We start from the raw sequence: 24,143 nt of genomic DNA, 5'->3' as shown, positions 1-24,143 counted from the left end.
TACATCTATTTAAAAGTGAAAAGAATAAACTTGATCAATGACTGTTAATTTCTTAACGACTTAATGTTTGCAGGTCCTACAAAAAAGGCTAGACGAAGTCAAGAAAAGTACAGAAACTCTCTCAGAGCGATTGGATAAAGCGCGCGAGGAGAACGATGATTTGCGTTTCCAGGTGAGTCGTAATCAAAAGTCGCTACACACATACATTATAGCAACTTTGTTTAAAATAATTCCAAAATAGTATCACATTATTAAGTGCATTATATTCTTCTGTAAAGAGATATTCGTTATAATATTATAATATAATATTATTCTTTGTAATACAATATAATATGATTCGTATCTCTTTCAGTTAGAGGAACGAAATATCGAATTAGAAGGTACGCGGGCGCGAGTGCGCGTATTGGAACGTCTTCAACAACGACCGCCAACGGAAGCCGAGCCCGAGGCGGATTTGGAGCATCCCAGATGCGAGCAAAGCGGCCTCGAACCCGGCAGCAGTACGGAGTCCGCGCGGGACCATCATCAGCCGGTAGAGATCAAACCGTCGCCGCGGCGGCGTCCTAGTCGTATACCTTTACCCGGCAACGTGAGCGGCAAGACAACGACGACGCCTACAACGAGCGTGACTGCAACGACGCCTGCACGACTGCCCAGTCACGGCAGGAACGATAGCAGGGAATCACTCAAATCGCTAACGAGACCACCGCGTGATTCTAGTCGCGACAGCCATGGCGGCGGCAAGTCGTTATCGAAACCGCGCGAATCCAATCGGGACTCGTTAGGCAACAGAAGTCTGTCCAGGAGTGGCGGTAACGGAAGCAACAGCAGTAGCGTCGGCGGCGGCAGCAAGGAAACAAATCGGGAGTCGTCTTTGAACAATCGATCCCTGCCGCGTAACAATTCCAGCCGAGACTCCCTAAACAAATCCTCCTCGCTGTCCCGCGCCCGTGACTCGTTGGAGTCTAACAACAACCTCGGCACGTCCTCGCCCAACACGGGAGCGGTAAACGCTCCCCCTCGACGACCGCCCGCTCCTGCACGCCGTTCCCACAGCCTGGCGCGCGCAGCGACGTCCGTCGATGCGTCCGAGAACGGCAAGGTACGACCAGTAAAGCAATTCTTTTGGAGCAGCTGGCTGAAGTCACCGTTGTCCAATGGTCCGGTATAGTAGAGAGCTCTCGGCAAGCCTTCTCTCCCTTAGGATGGCAGGCTGTAGTTGCTCTCTCTTAGGAACAATCATCGCCTTCAACATCATTCCCTTCGAAGTCCACTCGATTAATCTTTGTAACGAGATTAGAAAACTGCTATCCTTTTTATTTCCCGATAGTATCTCGTCTTAACTCGCACTGACTTTGGTCTCGTTAAATTAAGATTGGCTAGACGGACTGAACAGCATCATTCCATCGTCATTTTCATTTGACAAATCCTTCTGTATTATCTTGCTAACTGTCTCACCTCTGTACTTTTCGCTACTTTAACTACTACTATTACTGTCTTATTACTGTTACGTCACATCCTTATATAATAACCGTAACTGTGACTATATCATCTAGTGATACCGAAAATACGTATATTTATCGAGGCTGTATCTAGTACGGTTTCCTGCGATGATGCAGACACATGCACCGACTTTCATAATGCTGTTATTTTCTGCCGTTTTTCCCGTGACGTCTATCTTCATTACGTCCTTGTCCTATTCCATTCTTCCTCTATTCTACCGCGGACTTCGACACGGTACCAACGATGTACAATCATACAGGAACGGAACCCCCCGTTTTCGCTGAGCCACTATCTTTGCCTGATAAATCGATGTTCCTGGGAGGGGGGGGGGGGGGGGGGGAAACATCTGTAACAATACGTGCAGAGACTTGAGCGAGCGAATCGACTAATTCTTGTTTTAAAACCACCAATTGTCCGCCCAACCATCCACCATACCGAAATCAGTCTGATCTGGAGGGCAGGCGAGCGTGCGTTCGAGCCCGTCCCCAACGGCGGTCCAATAAAGAAAGAAAGGCCCCTTCTCGCGTGCCGCCGGTTTTTTCTCGTAAGTTATGCTTCTTTTATTATCATTTGCTTTAATGCTTTTTTCCTGGATGTGGTGAGCTATAGCCTCTGTCTTTTCAACCTATTTTCATTTCCCCTCTTTGCCCACACCGGTAGAGTATACACCATGGTTTGAACGCTCTCACTTGGATTTTGGCATGCGCACGTACCCGTAGTCGAATCTCCCAGATTACTACAAATATCAGTAAGAATGCTTATCTTTACAAATATATCATATGAGAGTTCTTTGAACTTTTGGAATGGATAATGTAGTTTTAATATGCTAACGCGTTTTATTTCAGTACTATATAGAACTAATAGACCATTAATCGTTTATTAGTAGTCTATATTACCGTAAATTTAAACTTTTAAAATTGTTATTTTTTTTTTAATTTCCACTTCTCTATTGAATGAAATTATTCTTCTCTTTCAGGGGATACTGTTAATTCTATCTTGTATACATTATAGATTAAATAGAAACTAATACATTCTTGTTTAATTTCTAAGACTTTAAAGGCTGATTTCTATGATTCACGCTAATGTAATAGAAAAGACGATAAAATATATCTTTATATTATTCCAAATTGGCATTACAAAGGGTTAAACGGTTATTGGCACAGATTTGGATTTTTTTTCGCTTTTTCTTCTCTTTTGCAATTTATTTACGAGAACCCGTCAAAATTTGCATGTTCGGCCGAATATTTCATCAAAATATTTTCTACGCATTTATTACGATAAACGCGAGCTTCCATTGCCGAAGTTTTATTGAAAGACCGACCGCTAGACAAAACTAGAAATGTTCTAGCCACATTAAGATAATTCCACATTTATCTTTCATTCATAAAAACGCACATAATCATACACGCTCGATTCGTCGCATATTTATTTACCTTGATACTCCCATACACATTTCAGTACATACTTACTCAAACAAATCTCTTTACTCTCATGACATAGAAGGAGAAAAAGAGGAGAGAACATTTATTTAGTACATTTATTAGCACGTATCATTGTGATCATCATCAGCATTCAGCGCTAGCGAGTTTTCCTCCCTGCTCTTTCAAATGTGTGTTGTATGTTAAATTGATTTGCTCTTTTTGGTTGCTGAGATTTGATTTTATTTGCTAGCGTTGCTTGTTTACGGAGTATAAAAATTCGAGAGAGCCGTCGTAGTCGTGATCTATTATAGTCACATCCGCGATTGAGGGAAAATGAATCGACGACACGTTTACCTGCTTGGCCTTGCGGTTCATTGTCCATCTTATGACCAGCAATATCGCGCGAGACGATGTTATGTTTTACGATATATTGCATTCGCTAATAAAATTCATGACACGCTCTCTTTACTTAATTACTACGATTCTTATTTTTTTTAATATTTATATAATGTTTATATTTATTATGAATGAATTGAAATTATTAAGTAGAAAAGTCGCTTCGTATGAGAGTTTTACTTTTGCTCATACACATGTTACATAAATACATAAGGGATAACAGATCTTGATACCTCAGCATTAAAACAGCCAGTAGTACTAATGTTTTTACAAATTGTTACCATCCTACACATTGTTACATTTAACATGTAAATTTTTCCCGTCAATTTTCACGCTACAAAACTGACATAAATCGGCTGTTCTAAATTCTTGGGTATCAATATAAAGTTAATCTCTTTATCACGCATCTCTTTAAGATGTATCACCAAGATGTATCTCTAAAGCGATGCTGCAGTAGCGACAGGAAAATTTTCGCACTTGTAATATAACAGGGCGTAAATTTTATTTATTTAACTGATTAACACGCATTTCGTATCTTCCAGAACTGCACCGAATCACCGAGTTCCTGGTGCTCGACCAACAGCAGCTTCCGGCACAGCGACTCGTCCCTCTATCCAGACTCCCTGAATCAAGAGACATCGTCCGTTACCGGTTCCACGCGAGTAGAATTCATAATCGGTTCGCCCACCAGGCGCTTTCGCCCGAGCTCCGCATGGCCTCACCGCTATTTCGACAGCATCGACTCGGCGGCTACAGTGCCAGAGAGCCTGCTAACCGACGAATTTCCTCTACGACGCGGCGGCGAGGCCCTGGCTGAGTGCGATTCGCTCGAATGTCATCCGATTTCAAGCGAAGATTAAATGCGCCAATCGTCGACGTTAATGCGAAGCTAGTAAAATGGCAAGTCGCTTAGAGTGAACTACTTGCTCTCTTGCTTCTTTCCATTATTTTACACCATACCACTGGCTCTGCTTCTACGCGGCCTTATTCTCATCGCGTCACCGACGCGTGCGCGCATGTATAAATAACAGAATTCTAGACACGTGAAACATATTCGTTTAGATGATATGCGCTGGAGGAGCGACACTCGCGTTCTCAATGACCCTTATTCTGTGCCTTTTTAATATTGAATGTTTTTCGTTTTTATTTGTTTCAAGAATCACGTCTTATGGAGATTCTAAACGGACAGAAACCCAATGATTCTAAACTGAAATATAACAATACCATTTCCATGTAGGGCTTATATGTACTTCCCTCGAGTTGCATTTAAAGAATATTTCATATATCTTTATAACATGACGGAGATTTTTTAGCAGTCAATTTTGCTATTTAATCAAAAATAAAAACGATGTATTGACTTGCATCACGAACGTACATTGATTTGTAATGTACATAACTGATATAGCTGATGTAGTAATTGTGCAAAAAAAGTTAACGTTATATTATCACTTTTATTATACAAAGATAAGAAATGTCAAATTTCAAATTAATACAAATATATTATGTTTAAATATGGTCACATTTCAAATACAATATATCATGTTTATTTATAAAGTAAAAGAAAAATAGATACATATACTAAAGATATATTTAAAATTCTTTTCGAATGTTTTAAGAGAACCAGGACTTCGTGTTTCTTTCTATCTTTATTGGAATTTCTCGTGTGTAAAACGTATACCTAACTTATCAAGAGGCATATGTGTAATTCTTATCAATTGAGAAATATTTTTTAATATTTTATCGAGTCGCATATCAGTAGACGCAAAGGCAAGCGTTTATATTTATTTGATGTTATGTTTGGTATTATTTTTAATATGTAAACGATATTTGGTTTACCTAACCAACGTCAAGAATGAGTTTGTTAATCAAACTTTCGATTACTTGGTCTACGTTCGGTGACTTTGCAATTATGTAAATTTTATATTTACATCTCATATACAGTGCTATTTTTATGCATTTTTCATGAATTTGTAATTTCTTTTATCTCTAAGCGAAAAACTTTCGGTAAAAAAGATATCGTTAGCAATTGAGTGTGTGAAAAGATCCGATCGTATTATTAGCTCGCAACAGAGGATAATAGCACAGTCGATATTTCACATTCCGTAGGCTGCAATTTCGTATTCCATTTAGCATTTCTACCTTCGATTTGATATATTACGATTAATTGCTTTCTTATTTATTGCGTATATTATAATAATGCGAATTTATATCTGAATTTAGTTGATATTTAGTCGATGAAAAGTATTGTGCTACAATTGGACGAAATGTGCGTGACTGTTTAAAAATTTAAAAGACAAGACAAACGCTGAAATTCTTATCAAACGTGGAAATATATTGAGTATTCTCCACTTATACTTCGTCGGAAATAACATATCATGTTTAATTATTGCGCATTCGTTCGTTGAACGCAATAACGAATATGCATTGATAGCTATACATCGAATGCATGAACAACGAACGGACAATGAATACGGATAGAGTGTGATACGTTAAACAAGTTTTTTTTTTAATAAATTAAATTTTCTCTGTTCATTCGTTCTTTGCTCATACATACAATGTATATTTTAACCGACAGTGAGCAATGTGTTCATTCTCACTTATTACAGGGAGGTTGAGATTCGTCGAATTCGTTGATGATTCACCGGAGTTACGTTTCGATGCGCGTAAACTCACAATGCCCCGACTCCGGAAAGAACACTATTTACTACACAGTTCCTCGTTTCAACAATCAATTTAATTATTTATAACTAACAATGACGATTGTGAACACTGAGTAATCACAGACAGAGCCTGTGATCCTAGTTATAAATAACCGCGAAACATGTGATTAACATATAGTTTAAGGTGTAAGTCACAGGACTGACGGACTCTACTTATTATTTTATTAGCGCCTAATGACTTTATGCGCGGCGGAAACGAACAGGGGAACCGAGGTGAATTTTGCTTTTTTCCTTGTCTTTTTCCTTTTTGTACAACGTGACGCCACGAAAATGCTCAGATATTATTATTATTCATACAGCCGGTGGATTTTAGTGCCCGTATCAGTGTGCGCACTGCCGGCTGGAGGCTATTATTTTTATATCTTTAATTGACAAGCGTAATCGAGAAAGAGCGTATGAAAGGGCTGCGAAGGTGTACCATCCTCCCGATACCGATGGTTATTATAGTGCTGTTGCTGTATTATATTTTATCTAGTTTAGATATGTCTTATTATCATAGCATTATTAATTATTGTTTTACGAATACATACACCGACATATTTGTACATAGACGACATCGTGATTTATTTAAATAAATTAGCGCTAATGTAAATAAATATTATCTGTAACGAATCTGCGATAATGTGATCCTATTAATAAAATGAAATTACTTGAAGATATCTATTATTAGTATGCAATTTTAATAGTCCTAAATCTTAGAATATTATTAAAATCTTTCAATATAATGAAATGATGAAATGTAATAGAGATTTTATAATATTTTGGTATAAAAATAATTGAAAATCTTACTAAACAGTGGGCTAATTCACATAACTGAATTTTATTGTTCTTATAATATTTCTTATTAATCTATAATCTATAATAATAAATGTCTCTTCAGACATGTGTCAAAATATGAGTTTTAGAAGGAGTGTGTGACTACAAATAAATGTATTTTTTCCACAATTAACTTAGAATTATTTTATATTTTATAAAATATGGCCTGTTACCATAAGGTCAATTGTACCATTTTCATAAGAAATTAATTTACGATAAATATGAAAGATTTCCATTTTTACTGTTTCACAAAACTTGTCATTTTTATTAACTTATCAAAGAATATTAATCGAAGTAAATGCTACTTCTGGTAAAGAGAAATCGTCGATGAAGAAGCTTTTTCTAGATCCAATTTTCACGTATTTTATTGAGTTACCAACGGAAATTGAGACAATTTATTTCTGCATTTATATAATTGCACAAGTGATGAAGAATATATCTTGTCGTTTAGAATTCCTTAATTAAAAACGCATTTCAATAATTTGACAAAACAAATTACTTCATCGTTTTAAGCTTCCTGTTTTTTTCGAGTAACGACTTTACGCCCTGAAGCTAAATTGTAGAATTTTTAACAATATAGTATTGTTACTATATTATTACTGTGTAGTTTTTTTTTACCATGTATTGTATCTATCCAACGGCAATGTAAGTATGCATTCGGGAGGTGCGCTATCAGCGTTATTGCGTCATTCTGTTCTTGTTCTGTTTGAAATGAACGATAAAGATAAAATGACACAATAGCACACTGATAGCACGCTCCCCGAATACAGCATAAATGGAAAACGATAATAATTATGCATTCAGTTCCAATATCACACGTGTTTTCTTGACTGGTAAAATATTTCAAGTTCATCAATTGCTAAGGAAACATTATGTAACCTACGCGAAAAAAATTACTTCTTTAAAGGTTGTTATTATATATATATAGTTATATTTCGCAGTAAAAAAATAGCATATGTGACGCACACTTCTATCATGTTAAACAACAAGTATAATTATAGATTGCTTAACATGTAATAGATATTTCGCACTATTTCGAGAGAATACGTTCCTGTGTGAACACACTACTGCAATTATTTGAAAGAGAATATATAATGTAGAGAAACTTTTATGTTAAAAAATATTTAATACCTGAAAGTGATTTAAGGAGATTAGAGGAATAAATTGCTTGAAATTTTTGATAATTTTTTATGACGATTTAAATAAATGTACACAAAAGTGAAATTTGAAATGATATTTACACAATATATAGAGTAAAAAAATATATTTGTTATTGATAAATACTATATAAAAACATACGACACACATGCGTGCGCATACATACACGTATGTATATGTAGGATATTCGAAAAAAAGATCCAACATTTATAAGGTAGATACACTATAGTGAATAGCAAATCCTTTAATAGACATAGATCGAAAATTTTCCGTTTCTGAGATATAAACAATTTTGTATGTTAATATCATAATTATCTATCTTATAAATATTGAACCCTATTTTCCGGACACACTATATATATATTCCGTTTCTTTTTCGAGGTCATCGTTTTGCAATAATATCTCAACGGTCCGATGATGACGAATTTTAGTTAGAAATCTTCAAAAGGTTCGCCGCTATAAAATAAATCACCAGAATCACGGACAACCATTTTATTTCGAAAATTTAACTTTAAGTGTAAAAATATTGACTTCTTTTGTTAATAAAACCTGCAATAATTTTTATTTGCTCTATTTTGTAGAAGTTTCATCATAGTTAAAATTCACCAGCTGAGATATCATTGCAAAACGATAATCTCGAAAAAAAAATTTTTATATAAATAGCTTTTTTATTTGTATAAATTCTGTTTATTTATATAATTATTTGTCGATAAAAAAATAATTTTTGCTTTTTATGCGTTAATTGTATAAATATCAAAACTTTACTTTTTTAATTTGTCATAAAAAATTGTCAAATATTTCGAGTAATCTAACTTTCCTGTCTCTTTAAATTTAATAAATCAAGAAAGCACTTTGACATTTTATTTTAAATGCAGGCTCGAGAGTCTCAGTTTTTTCCTTTCTAGTTTCGCAGGATACAGGCGATTTAAATCGATAACTCGAGACGACTTCGTACTATGGATGTAAATGTCAATGAAAGTTACGACGTAATTACCCGTGCGGTTTAATCACGTTTCGAAATCGCCGCGTTTTGAAACCGTCGCATTTTCTATGACGATCAAGTTGCGCTCGAATGTTCTGCTACCATTTCTGTTAAACGAGTTTACGGAAAGGCATTATCGTCATTGAACGCCACGCAAGCGGGTTAATAAGTGGTTTATCAGTTGTCATAGTCTAACGGAAGCGTCGTACGGAATCCACGAGCAGAAGACCCATGGAAGTTCCGAATGCTTATAGCATTATCAAAGAAATTCAGGAATGGCAGCAAATCTTGCGGAGACAACGCGCGATATAATTGATAAGTAAGACATTTTCTATTAAGCATTAAAATATTCCGATTCATCATATCTAGGTTCTCGATCGATAATAACGATCCTAATAGATCCTACATCCCAATGAGGCAAAACGCAGAGGTTGTTCAAGCTGAACAGCAGATCCAGGAGGACGAGTATGATCCCTTTGCCGAACGCCCAGCTGTAGCACTGACCTCGTACGTTTTGTATCTTTTCTTTGATCAATTAAGAACTTTCTCAAGACGTGTCTCAGTCGAAATCAACTAAAAGTAACATACCATTATTTATAATTTTACATTCAACAATGTATAAGTATTAGTATCACATGGAAAGAACGATAAAATTTAATTAGATACAAATTTGAAAATAATTTTATTGGACTATCAAAATAATTACATAGAAATTTCAGGTGTGATGATATTACAAATAATTTTATATTCTAACAGTTTGAACATCCTACATTAAGTTTTTCCAAACTTTTTGGTGAATCACAATTCACTTTTTAAAATGACAAATTCTGCGATCTAACTAGCTATGGTGGATATAGAAAAACGGGGAGAGGGGAATTAATTTATTTATATTTAATTTTAGTGCCCTTTTTAATTTTTTTATTAAATACACTTTGTTGATATATTTTTTAAATGTATGAAAAGTACACTTGTTTCCTATATCTATTAATAATAGTCTTAATACCGACATTGATACAAATCATTTTCAGTCGCAAGGAAATTGATAAATATAATTTACAATTTTTATTTTTAATTCCTACCATCGCTGAAAAATCAATTTCACACATGTACAAAGTCACGAAAGGGTGCACCATTTTTAATATAATAAAATGTAATTTAAAATTCTAAAATTTTTCGCGACTCATCAAAAATTTACTTGCAATTTACTAATGACTTTGGGTTCCTATCGTACATAATTATTTTGATAGTTCAACAAAATTATTTTTTTATTTATATATTTAGTTTAATTTTTAGATGCCTACTTTAACAAAATTCGTTCTTTCCGTGCATGTATTTATTATTGAGTGCAAAATTATAACGTTGATGTTACTTTTAATGGACGTCGATTGAGATATGATTTTGTACGTTAAACTAAACTAGTAATTCGTGAATTAAATCTGTTTAAAAAAATCTTATTACAATTTAAAGCGTTGAAATTGTTATTAATTATATTTCTTCTGCATGTACTGCATGAATTGTGCGCAGTGTATATAAAGTGGATTTACCTCAAAATTATAATAAATTATAATAAAATATAATTTATAATATAACATAGGCCTGCAAAGTTTAGATGTTTGAGAAATAGGAGTGATTTCCTATGTAATTTTGTACGCTTGTCTATATTTTAGGATCTAATAGAATCAGATGATAAAGCTCATTGAGCGCTCAGTGAGTGCTTGTCGTTATGAATGCACCCAAAGTTTATGCCGCATAAAAGTTCAATGAACTCAAGCATGACAATCGTGCCACGCCTAATCTGACCAGACCAATTTAATGACAATCTGACATGACAATCTAATGAAAATTTTTACCAGGATTAAAAAATATAAGTTTGGGTAAAAAATAGGTAAAAGTATAATTTTTTAAATAATTTGTATCTTTTTTGGAATTCAAAGTAACAATTTCTGGATACTTTAACCTTAAATATTTTAAGAACTTGTGCTAGGCCAATTCTGCAGTTAAATTCAACGTACAAAATTACATGAAAAACTCCTATTGTACTTCTTAAATATCTTTTAACACCCTCAATTTCGTAGGTCCGTGTAATTTTTTGATAAATGTATAAGCTGATAAGAGGTATCAGCTAATTCTATATTATAGCAATTAAGCTATTCTTAGATACACACGCTCTTAAATCTTAATTTCTCTAACGCTCTCTAATCTTCTTATATCATTCAAACAATGACTTAAGATCATATGACAGCCTATACATACATTTCCTGTTCATGGGCATACTGATTATTCAGTATCAATTATTTCAAGATAAAAATTGATGTTTATAAAAACTTTGGAAAATTTATAAAATATTAAAAGTCTAAGTTGCACTCGTGACAACATTACTGCAAAAAATTATGGAAATAATATATATATATAATATACGTAATTATTATTAAAACATTTTCGAAACGTTCGTTGCCATATCGTTCTCCCTCTTATTGCCAAAACTTTTCATTAGGTTTGTTAAAAAAGAGTTATAAATCAAAATTTTAAGATAACTAATACTCAATTTCTTCACTTCCAGATAAGTTACGAATAACCTTATCCAGGAGATATCTCCATTGTACTCTGGGAGATATCTCTTGAATCTAGAGCTGAAAAAATTGGGCACAGTACATTAAAATCATAGAACTTATAGTGAAGTTCTATGTGATTAAAACACTTATTAAACCCCAGACACAATGCGAAGGAATAGCGATAGTGATAGAAATAACATTTCTGGAATGTAGTTTTTGATAGGTTGTGTTATTTCTATCGCTATCGCTTTTCCTTCGCATTGTGTCTTTATTTCATCGTCATCAATTATATCATAATATTATATCAAATATTTGCCATATGCAATAAATTACACGATATTGTGCTTATCGCAAAAAATTAATAAGGTTTAACGAGATTAAATATTATCTTATTTATTACGATTTCAATTATGTACCAAGATATTGATAAACAAACATATTGGAAGGACACACTTACGTGATTTGTCTAATAAAATCTTTGCAGAGATTTCGCCGTATTCATGCATCTGCTGAAATGCGCGATTGGTACCGGTATACTCTTCTTACCGCACGCCTTCAGAAGGACCGGCTACGGGATGTCTATCGTCTGTGGCATCGTCATTGGCACACTGTGCGTTCACACGGCCAGCATTATCGTACGTAAGAACGTGGAAAGCGATGATTTTTTTCATCTTGAACGTTATCATAATAGTGTTTCGAAAACAATTCGCGAGAAACGCTAAAGAGAGAGGCATATCCTCTTGTTTACGATACCTGACCTTATATATGTAGTATCACGATAACCCAATTGTTTTGTCGGCGCCGCTGATGAGATAAGCTATTAAACATAAAGAAAAAGAAAAGGTTTCAACGCATCTGAATGCAGAGAAATTTCTTTTTCTCTCTTTCTCTGTCTCCTTTTTGGTGTGCAGGTGCAGTGCTCCCAGGCGTTATGCAGACGTAATCGCATACCCATGCTGAATTTTGCCGAAACGGCGCAGTTCTCCTTCCAATCAGGTCCGGAGAGGATTCGAAAGTACGCCAGGCTATTCAGTGTAGTTACCAACGTGATCATTTGCTTCGTGCATTTTCAGGCCGCTGTGATATACATCTTATACGTGGCCACATCGTTCCAACAGGTATGACACAACGCCGCGATTCTCCCATGCCGGAAGTCGAAACGATAAAGCGGCAATCGTGATGTCCGGCCTTTGGCGAGTCTTACGTACAAATAATCCTTTTACGTAGGATACAACCCGGAACAACTTGACCTCAATTTTAACGATCAACTCTTTGACGAAACCGCAATTCGCTCTTTTTCTTATGGAAAGTCCTTCGCATCTATCAGCTTGTATCCGGAAATTATAGCTTCATGTTTTAATTAAAGAAACATCGATCGCGAAGATTGTTTGAAGGATTTTATTAAAACTTGGCTCACATTCCATCTTATTTGCGTCGGTCTCATATTTTTTTTATCGTTGCGAAAAAAAATAGCAGATATTAAAACAAACAGGAAGATAAGGTAAAATTGCGGGAAGCCGATATCTATAAAAAAAACTGCGATTACTTTCATTTTTTACGATAAAGCTCTCGCTCGGTTTGATATAATCTTCGATATCTCTTTTAGATTTAGAAACAACAAATTGGAGTTAGGTAATTTCATGCCGGCGGTATTTTCAGGTGATAGAATTTTTTGCGAACGTTCAGATGAACGCGCGCGTCTATATCATCATCTTCTTTCCCCTGATCTGCGCCTTGGGCTTCATACCGAATCTAAAGTATCTAACGCCGTTCTCCGTTATCGGCACTTTGTTCCTGTTCCTTGGAGTTTGCACCACGTTCTACTACTTCCTGGACGATGTTCCCGATCCCCGTAGACTCGACGTTGTGACGGAATTTCTACCTGTGCCCATGTATTGCGCCATTTTCCTGTTTGCCTTGCACAATATGACTCTGTACCTACCGCTGGAGAACACGATGAAGCATCCCACGCATATGCAGCGTATAATTATCGCCAGCACCTTGTTGAACATTGTTATATATCTAACTTTCGGCTTCCTGGGGTATAACAAGTATCCAGATGCTTGTGACACCGTTATCAAGAACTTACCATTGGAGGAGACGTAAGTGGATTATTTTCTGTCTTGCAAAACACTTGTACCACCACTAGTCCAGATTTAATTAATACTTTAACGTTGAATATATATATATATATATATTTGACATGTTTCTCCTTCTCTTTCCCTTTCTCTTTCGACTAATTACAGTTAATTATATTTAATGGAAAAACTGCTAACTTTATAGATCATTTGCAAACAAAATATTTGAAGAAATTATGTCAGTTTTTTTGTGTAAATAAAATTTATTATTTGCCAAGAATTGCAAATCGTTATCAAAAGCTCATTTCTTTTCTGTTTCCACCAATTATAATTAATTATATTTAGAGGAGAAACTGCTAGCTTTATAGGCCATTCACAAATGAAATATTTGAAGAAATTACATCAGCTTTTTGTGCAAATAAAAGTTTGTTATTTGCCAGGAATTGCAAACAAATCGTTATCAAAGGCAATTAAACTGTGCATTAACGTGCGACAAATGGTAAATATGTCGGCTGTCTGTTTTAAATGACAGCTGTATAATTGACATCGCGTAGTCAGTGATCACAGAACAGGATGTGCTTAACATTTACGTGATTGTATGATTCTTTACATGTTCAGTATTTATGATTTTGTATATACTGTATTTCTCGTAAGAATCACAAGGTAACGAGACCTTCGAATAACTTAAACTTAACAAAAGCGAAACGAGCTAGCAGACCGTAGAAAAGAAATACACAATGTACAATTGTGAGGGTCAGTTTGATCACGTAAACTGAAGGACTCACGTCTGACTCGGATTTAAAATTAGTTTGAAGTCAACTTCGGTTGAAATATCACAGTTTTTCGCGTGAATTATTGAATCGCTTATCTATACGTAACGAACAACGTTCTACATCATTATTAACACGTGTCCGGTGACGTGTCTTATCTTATAATTTGTTATGAAATTTTTTTGATGATTATATGTAGATTAATAAAATTGTAATATATTCCTATGATACCGCTGTAGTATTTAAAAATTCAAATAATGATACAATATTTCCTGGTAGATAATTAATGACCGTTCTTTTGTCGGTATTATGAACGTATAACATTATACTTCTACTATCTTCTGAGCATTAATTTAGATCTCTTTTCTTTATATAATAATCGCGTGTAAGAGAGGGAAGGTCATTATTATATCAAAAAATTTATTTTTACACTGAAAAAAATGTTTGCTTGAAAATGGACGAACCAAAAAATTCTGATTATATCAATCAAAATTTCGATTATCTCAACTAAAATTTTAATAGATTTAATCAGAAAATTCTAATTGAGATAACCGGAATTCTGATTTATATAGTTAGAATTTTCTGGTTCCATTTTCTGGTTGTCCATTTTCAATCAAACATTTTTTTCAGTGCATAATAAATCTTACAATTGTATCGATTACAAAATTGCAAATTCATGGCTTCATTCATTTTATTCGTTACTCTTTGCAGCCTGGCCCAAGTAGTCAAGATAGCTATTTCCTTGTCAGTCCTGTTTACTTTCGGTGTGACATACTACGTGCCAATGAGTGTGCTATGGCCTATGATCCACTCGAGGATCGCCACTAAGAGTTCGCGGCAACTTCGATTTTATGAGAGCTTGTTTCGATTAGGCGGTGTAGTCGGCACCAGTAAGCATACCACAATTATAAGCATTTAATGTTATAAATGTCGATTGTAATTAGCAAGAAATAACTCGTCCTTGTCCTTCTTTCTGCCCGTAGCGCTGGTGGCCATCGCCGTGCCCCAAATGGTACCCTTGTTGGGCCTGTTCTCCGCCTTGAGCATGTCGACGATCATGTTGCTGATACCCATACTAATCGAGACATCGACTAAGTGGGCGGAAGCCACGAGGACGATGTTCGCAAAGAACATCGTTATTTTCATTGTCTGGCTAATAATATTGGTGCGACTTTTCTTAGAAATAAAGAAAAAGAACAATTTTGCAGAAGTGTATCTAGCTAGATACAAATCTAAAAATAATTTTGTACGAGCCATTAAAATAATTATATACTCAAGACTCTTAACATGATGAATAATGCTGAAAAAAAATTCAATATTTTATAATAATCAGCTTGAGCGTCTTACATAATTATTTTAATGATAATAAAAACAAAATTATTTTTAGATTTATATATCTAGAGCTAAATCTTCAGATACTTTATCACAATCATCGTTTCCGTATAAACACATGGAAACTTATTGCAAGTTTGGATTTTGGAAAACTTGAAAAAAAAAATTAGTCTTACTTCAAATTTTTTCCAGTTGAAAATTAATTTTTACAAGTTTTTAAACTTAAAAAATTTGCTTAAACCAAATACTTACGTAATTTTTGTTATTTCTCCGAATCAAATACTAATTTTAGTTTCAAGATTTAATCAGTCTTTAAGATAGTTAATTAATGTAGATTATCGAGTATAAGAGTATAAGTATATAAACATTATTATTGTTCTGCAACAGTAGTTTAATTTTAATACGCCGTAATATTTAAATAAAGTAATGCGCGTTTATATTATTTTACAGGTTTTTGGAACAATAGAGAGCACCTGGTCAATTGTTAGAGAATATAGCGGAAAGCAGGAAGTATGTTGATTAATAGTTTGTCAAACTGCTTGAGAGACTTTTAACGCAAAATTATGCTTCCTAACATAAAACATGAAACATAAAGCAGTCTGATGTCACTTGAGGATGTAGATAATCAGTAAGCAACGAAGGACAGATTCTCCAGAGCAACGAAGCGAAAGAGGATGAGAACGAATAGAATACATGGGAAATCTTTATAACAATATTCTTCGGCTGTATTTATTTTTCCGCGTTGTGATTTTATCATATATTATAGCACAAAGAAATATCTCATGTTTCGCTCGTTATGAGATCATTTCAGTTTGCGTACCGGCATGGCATCGTGAGGATGACATATCTCGATCGTTCTTGTGATTTTCTCGCTTCTAAATGTCTAATCAATCTGACTGTGATTGATAACCGACCGGTATCGAGGACCCTTCATTTCCGTAAAGAGTGGAATGTGGCACTTGCGACATTCCGAGGGGGCACCTTCAATTTCCCTTGGCCGGCGTTTACGTAACGCGCGGCACTGCAGAGTTGCGCCGTACGCGATGTGGAACAAGAGCGACAACCTACAATGAGAAACTACACCGGCGGCGCAGAAGCGGTCCAGAGAAGGGAGACCTGCCGGGGACCTTTTTTGCAAGAGAACGAAGAGAGACGGTGAGTGCGCGCGACCTGCGGACGAAGAGAGACGAGGATAAGGTGAAAGGGAACGCGCGTGATGTGGAGGCGCGAATCGAGCTGATCGCACAGTCGAATAACCGACGTCCCTATGGGTACAAAACACAGGCAACGGTTACTTGACGTAGTATTCTTCAGGAATCGGAGGTGTCGACGATTTCTGATTCGAGCGGCTCGTCGCGTCCGTTTTTATTGAGCCATTCGACTTTATAGTGCCATTAATCAATTAATTACGCGGTCACCAGCACTTGAGCGAGGATAAACGCGCAATGGGATAGAGAAGCGGAAGCGATATTGCAGGGATTAGGTAGAGGGAAAGACGTGAAAGCGGAAAGAAATTCGATGTTTATACGCTCGATAAACAGCGCTTCGATCAATAATTTTGGATATTATTATTCTGATAATGTCAATTCTGATTATTTACTCAAAAATTCACAAACATTAAGGTATCTCAGAGAGAGAATAGAATTTAAATGTTATTTTGTAAATTATATTTTTATATATATATATATATATATTTTGCACGTGTCAAACTCTATACGTTCGATTTTATCTTCAACTTCACAATATTTTCGAATTCTTTGTAACTCCTAATCAGGCGATTTTTTCGATTGACGTCGGAATTCATAATTGATAAATGATTCTATTAATACAAAAAATAAAGAAATTAAACTGTTTATCCGCCCTCACTCTCTTCTTTGTACTGTGATTGTAAATGATTTTGCTGACATATCTAATAAAATTCAGTTACGTACAGATCTGCAAATATTTTTGTTAAATTATCCAAATAATTAAGTACGATAGATAAGTAAGCTTAGGCTGATTGTTAGAACGTCAAAAGTTTTTACTGCATTGTTTCATCATGCTTGAGAGTTTTCAACATAATTATTTTGATGGTCCAGCCAAATTATTTTCATGTATCTATAAACATGTATCTATTATATAATATACCTAAATTTTAAAATATTTCAGCATTGTTGTTTCTGTGTTAACAATTAATTATAGATATTTACACATGGAAAAATATTTTCCTCACAATTAGCTCTTCAAGCCCCGTCAAACCCCCATCATTCGGTATATGGAGCAATTTTTTGCTCCTCTAATATTGGCAAGCAAAACCCTGTGGCTTTAATTCCCGCCACACACTCTCGTGCACACTTCAAAGTAATGTCGAATCGAGTACATTACCTGCTGTCACTATCTACTCCCTCCCTTCCTGATATACTCGCATGAAGCTCGTGTTCGCGGTAGTCACTCATGTATTGACTGTCTGTACATATATATATACCTGGCTAACGCTAAGAAACTTGCCCAGTCGTGTGCGGTCTGTCACCATTTCACTGTTAATTTCGGTTCGTTATTCTTATCACCCTTCCACTTCTCAGTGAAAAACCAGAAAAAGCTCAGCATCTTGCAAAATCGACGAGGGTTACTTATTCATTGTTTTACGTTCATCGACCACTCGACGATCTCAGACGGAAAAAAAAAGTTGTCAATTTCTCGGATGATTACCTTAATAAATCTGTCAATGTGAGACTACTAAATTACGACTCGATTACACGATTGCGGAAATGCCGGCAATAATTTCCAGTGGAATTCAAGAACAACACAGATGAGTTATCAAAGATAATTTATTCTCGAAACTGTGCGAAATTTTTTTCATGGTGGAAGCTACGCACGAATTCCCATCGACATCAATTAGTGAAATTTATTTATCATCAACTTGCAGTGCAAGCGTGCGATTTCCGAATTATTTCCACATTTCCAAGATTGGAGAGAGAAATCCGTAAAGCATAGGATATAGATAACGCACAGTACAGGTCACTGTTTAATCGTTGTCATTATCTCTTTGTATATTTGCAGACGGCAGAATTTATTTGATTTGTTGACTACAGGATTGCGCGATTCATTTGGATTTTTCTGATAATCTTGTAAATCATACCTGAACAACTTTAATAATCCGCTGATAAGTCATTATCGCGTTATATTATAAATGTAATCTTTAAGAAAGAAAAGACAAAACGAATCCTTCTGTAGAACTTTTACGAGTTCCCGCTCGATTAGAACTCACGCGAGCGCTTCGTGCTCCATGAAAAGGAAGAAAACAGAAAGAGACGGAGAGAAAATAAAGATCTTTAGATAGACGAGAATTGAAATCAAAATACTAAAGTAAAACATTGAGTTAAACAAGAGGATTGATATTTTCTGAGCCGAGTGATAATGTGAGTCTGGTATACTTCAACATCGTCAGAGAAAGATATAAACGTTCTTCGTAAATTCGTAAATCAAGCAACAAATTTTCGTTCGTCCACGTCTCAATACGCAAGAGTAAGTATGACTTTAACAGCACAAGTTAAAATTTATGAAAATATAAGGCTTTGTTATTTAAATTGTCACCCGAAGGTTGTTGACGAAAGTGTTAAAAGTACAAATGACTCATTTACGCAAGGAGCGTGTATCTATAAACAGAGAAAACAAAGTTCTTCTGCATTCTATAATATGATAACTCTGACATTGAAATATCTGCAACTGATTTTAAAGTTATGAAAGTAATTTTTTTGAAAACTATCAAAATATAGTCACGACCATGGTCACGAAACAAATGTGACGTAGAATATTAACATTATTTGATTATAGTTATATGTAACGAGTAATTATATGTTATTAAATAATAGTAAATTAAATATAATAATAAATTAAGTAATAATGAATTTTATGTGCTGTTAAATAATATAAAGAATAGTGTAGTAAAATAATTATGCGAATATTTAGATGAGTCAATGAATAATTTAAATTTTGCCTTTAAAAATTAAAGTGGTGTAAATTAACGTTATTTATACATTGACTCATTCACGTGTGCTGAAACAAATTGCTATTTTAAAAAATATTAATTGATTCATCTAAATGCATGCATTCATGAGCTGTTAAGCAAATATTTGTCAAACAAAAATCACAAAATTTTGTTGACATGGCTCACATATACAATACTTAAGGTCTTTTAACTTTTCTCAATGTAATACACAATTAGATAAATTACTTTAAAAACCTTGAATTATCTTTAAATACTTTTAAATGCTTTTAAATGGTTATCCTTATCTTTTGCCTATTGTTTCACAAGTTTTACAGAAAGTAAGAAAAAGACAGATAAGAATATTTTTTTATACTGCACATACAAATTTTATAACAAATATAAATTTAATAAGTTAATATATTCTTTAATGTAACAATTGCAGTATATAACTAATAACGTAATACAATATTTTCATAATATGACACAATTTAAATTTAAGATACCTGAAAATATATTAAATTATACTATAATTAGAATTGTGTGTGAAATAAAATATTGCTCCGCGTGAAAGCGGTTAACTTTTATATTTGACGATCCAAGTAGCATAGTATAGCGTTTATAAAGTGTTAAAGAAGTGATCATTTGCGCTTTTTTAGCGCTTTGTTAACGCTTTATAAGCGCTGTGTGTTACTTGGAAAGATTTCAGAGAGAGAGAGATTCGACCCTGAGGTTTATTCCATATATTTTCTCATAAATTGGTTTTTAAACCATTCGTAATCTGCATAAAGCGTAATGGATATTTTTAGAATTAATTATATATAAAAATTCATAAAAGAGAGTTATATTTAAGGATATTTAAAAAAACATGTCAAATGATCGAGCAAGTTTTGCTAGACATTTGCTACTAATTTGCCATTATATTGTGCTGTACATATTCTTACTCGGTTTTTGCCATTTATTTGTTGTTTGCTTCTCACTTTATGGGCAGCAAAGTTTTGTTACATTTTTGCTGGAATTTTGTGGCCATCGATTTAATTTAATAAACTTTGTATTATATTTGTGATTTTTTCTGTAAAGGAAAATTGTTGCAAACGTAGCGTATATCTATTTTATAAATGCAATTTGTAAAATTTATAAAAAATTGTTATTGTAAAATTGATTTTACTATAAGATTTAAAACAAATTGTTTTTTTCTATTAGAATTAAATAAATAGTTTATAATAGTTTTGAAACGCAAATCTTTGAAAGAAATATTTTTATATAACAAAACATTTTCTTACATAAAAAAATTTTGTGTGTAATCAAAAGATTATAATTATATTTTAACAAAAAAATTCTTTGTTATTACTTTTTATCTTTCCAGTTTAATTTGTATTTACAACTGAAGCATACCTTTTCTATTTTGTTAACTACAATTAACTTTTGAAAAAAATGAGATTTGAATCTACCATCCTAGAACGATAGCTTATTACACTGAACTAACACTGAACTAATCACACGCTTGTATTCGAGTCATTGCTATTGTTATTATCTTTTACTATAAACATTCATGCCTTTATTGACAGTTCAATATTATTAGTATGAGGAGATTAGATGGATTCGAAATTATACACTAATATTTATTAATCAGCTAGGAAATGAACATAACAAAACAATTTCCTCGATAGCGCCATGATATTGATCAGCATTATGATATAAATATAAGGTATTCCATTCACAAGAATTCGCAGTCGTTTTGAAAATGGCGGCTGTTCTTTGATCAATCAAAACATTGTCCGAAATTATAAGAAGGAACCTGATTGCTAACAAGTGCATTCCATTAACTTTGGAGCAAGAATTTGATTGATTGTGCTGATAGTTTGCCGTCATTATGTGCAATGGAATAGATATTTTATACTGTTATATCATGGTCAGCACTATGATGTAAGAATACAAGATGTAATAATGATAGCAGTACTGGAAACAACCAATCAAATTTTGCCCAAAATTCACTGTTCTATTGCACATCTACGAGAATGTTTCACCTTGTATTCTTACATCATGACTCGAGTTCTTTGTGAGCCATATCATATTTTTTCAAGTGATTATAACGTGACAAAATATCATGACAAAATTGCTGTAAAAAATAACTTTTAAACTTTTCAATTTTTTGCTATAAAAAATAAAAATAGTATGTTTTATAATAATAAAATGATTTGCATTACGACGATTGCCTATTATAAGCGAGTATTTAAAATGATAATTATTCTTTAAATATTCAATTCTTGAACATAGAATACAATTTTACAATAAATACTTATAGTGAAGATGTTTTAGAATAGTTTTAGAATTACACACTTATAGTTCGCAGTAAATTATATAAAAGTTATAACGATTAAAGATGACACATTTGAGGATACCTCTAATAAAATTTTTTCAAAATCGCGGAGAATAATAAGAACTGTATCCACTTGAGTCGGTTTTTGATAAAGCTTATCTATTAGATTATTAAGATTATTTCTGAGTAGCGATCTGTTTCGCTAAAGTTAATTTACTGATTAACTTATAAAAAATTGTTACTAGCAAATATTTCAACAATAAATTACTATATCATATTTCGATACGTATGGTGCAGAAATAAAATTACAAATATACTTCTTTATAAAGGGAAGTGTTTTCATCCATTTTTTTTGACATAGTTTTAGTATTCTAAGTATATATTATAAAAACAACTAAAATTTTTTATACGATTTAGTTTTTTTTTAATTGAATTTAATCATATTATAGTAAATACATATATTATTTTATAGTTTTAAAATATTAATAAAAGTTTTATAATAAATTTATAGGTACAATTAATTATATCTATATATGAATCTTATATATGAGTCTTATTCGTTATTGTAATTATAATATAATATTAAACAGTGAAGATTGAAGATGTTTTAGAATAGTTTATGCATTTATATTGTACGACACTGAAGATGACCCGATAAAGGTCGAAACGTTTGTAGATTACATATATTACATTTTGACGAATTTTAATTGTTAACAACTATCGTCCGATTTGCGACTTGTAGCTTTGTATTAGAATTTTTTAATTATTTGAGCCTTGGTTTTTATATTATTATAATATAATATTAAACCGCTTATTAGCGGTTATTAGCGTTAATTTAATTAATATTTTTTTCAAGGTTAATTTCCACCTCCGCAAATTGTACTCACAGATTGTCCTTGTGTATCCTCTTGACATTATTCTTTACTCTTTGTGGAATATTTATGAGACGTTGTTTCAATTGCGCGAGTCCTTCACGACTATGAAATCTTATATTATCTGCGTTGCATATATATTCGCTTACATAATCAAGGATCTCCCGAGGATCCATATAGTTATACATTCAGATCCGTTAGTTACTGCTGAATGAGATCATTTTAAGATGGAATCACACGATGCTCGATTTCTCGAATGATAGCATGCGTACAGTCATAACTCAGAGAATGCGTTCGTTCGCGTAATATAGAGTCATTTTCTTGCTGCTTTTAATTAAAATTGCAAAAGTAGATTAAGGGCCGTCAAACACAAAGTTACATAAGCTGCATAATCATAACATAAGGCCCCTAGAACAATGAGAATCTTATCAATATGTCTTTATGCTGAATGTTTATTGGTTCAACGGCCTTATGCTATGGTTATGCAGCTTATGTAACTTTGTACGTAATGGCCCTAAAGATATATCCACTCAACTTGTATAGATGCATAAACGTATGCATAAAGAAAATTATCCAATCGCATTTCTCTTATAAAACGCACGTAAAATATGATTGGATAATTTTCTTTATGTATAAGTTTATGCAGCTATGCAAGTTGTGTGGATATACTCTAAGAATTGATCGCTATCGGCTGATTGCAATCTTGAAGGGGTCCCTTGCACAACTCTTGACTTTTTACCTTCCATTAATTTCCCACGTGAATCTCGGGTTGTCCGTCGGGTCGTAATCCATGAAGAATTTTCATCATCGGTCGTCGAAACAGCATGCTTGATTTTTATTGGCAAATAAACTTTGGAGGAACTTTTAAGAAAATTGGTCAAGGTAAAGCATCATACGATGTCCATTTGTCAGATGTGTATTGTACATGTTAGAACTGTATTTCTTTTTTACGTAATTGCAAATTACTTATGTTTTTTTTTAACTGACCACTTTTGCTGATAAATTTTTAGAAACTCACATCTCTTTTTGCCACTACGTTTTTTATATCCAAATTTCTCTTGTCAATCTCCACTCTCTTTTATTAATACTTCATGTCTCGATAAATTAAAACCGATAAAATTGATTATCGACAATAATTGAACCTTGAATTAAATGTCGCGATTTACCAAAACTTTAAACCAACTTTTCACAGATTTTTATTATTATCTTATCAAATTCTTGCATATAATTAAAGAGAATTGATATTCGATTTTTTTATT

At 33.6% G+C, this 24,143-nt stretch overlaps 2 protein-coding genes across 3 annotated transcripts in view; both read left to right on the top strand.

Annotated features, from left to right (window-relative positions):
- LOC108753821 overlaps nt 1-16,261 on the top strand; it is an 81,507-nt gene extending 65,246 nt beyond the window's left edge. The window contains exons 3-11 of the mRNA XM_018495740.1: nt 74-172; nt 353-1,165; nt 3,863-4,137; nt 12,033-12,183; nt 12,460-12,666; nt 13,208-13,650; nt 15,108-15,286; nt 15,380-15,561; nt 16,179-16,261. Of these exons, the coding sequence (XP_018351242.1) occupies nt 74-172; nt 353-1,165; nt 3,863-4,137; nt 12,033-12,183; nt 12,460-12,666; nt 13,208-13,650; nt 15,108-15,286; nt 15,380-15,561; nt 16,179-16,247 (2,418 nt within the window). The 3' untranslated portion in view covers nt 16,248-16,261. The remainder of the gene's footprint in view (nt 1-73; nt 173-352; nt 1,166-3,862; nt 4,138-12,032; nt 12,184-12,459; nt 12,667-13,207; nt 13,651-15,107; nt 15,287-15,379; nt 15,562-16,178) is intronic.
- Nucleotides 16,262-16,264: 3 nt separating this feature from the next.
- Nucleotides 16,265-24,143, top strand: part of LOC108753819 (proton-coupled amino acid transporter-like protein pathetic) — a 16,698-nt gene continuing 8,819 nt past the window's right edge. The window contains exon 1 of one of the 2 annotated variants that reach the window (XM_018495736.1): nt 16,265-16,883. In XM_018495736.1, the coding sequence (XP_018351238.1) occupies nt 16,798-16,883 (86 nt within the window). In that variant the 5' untranslated portion in view covers nt 16,265-16,797. Of the gene's footprint in view, nt 16,884-17,914; nt 19,233-24,143 lie in introns of those variants that run through there. The other variant, XM_018495737.1, reaches the window with a different exon arrangement.

This window comes from Trachymyrmex septentrionalis, unplaced genomic scaffold, assembly GCF_001594115.1.
Source record: "Trachymyrmex septentrionalis isolate Tsep2-gDNA-1 unplaced genomic scaffold, Tsep1.0 scaffold72, whole genome shotgun sequence".
Classification (NCBI taxonomy): domain Eukaryota; kingdom Metazoa; phylum Arthropoda; class Insecta; order Hymenoptera; family Formicidae; genus Trachymyrmex; species Trachymyrmex septentrionalis.
The sequence above is the reverse complement of the archived record's forward strand: the minus strand, read 5'-3'. Positions and strand labels throughout refer to the sequence as shown.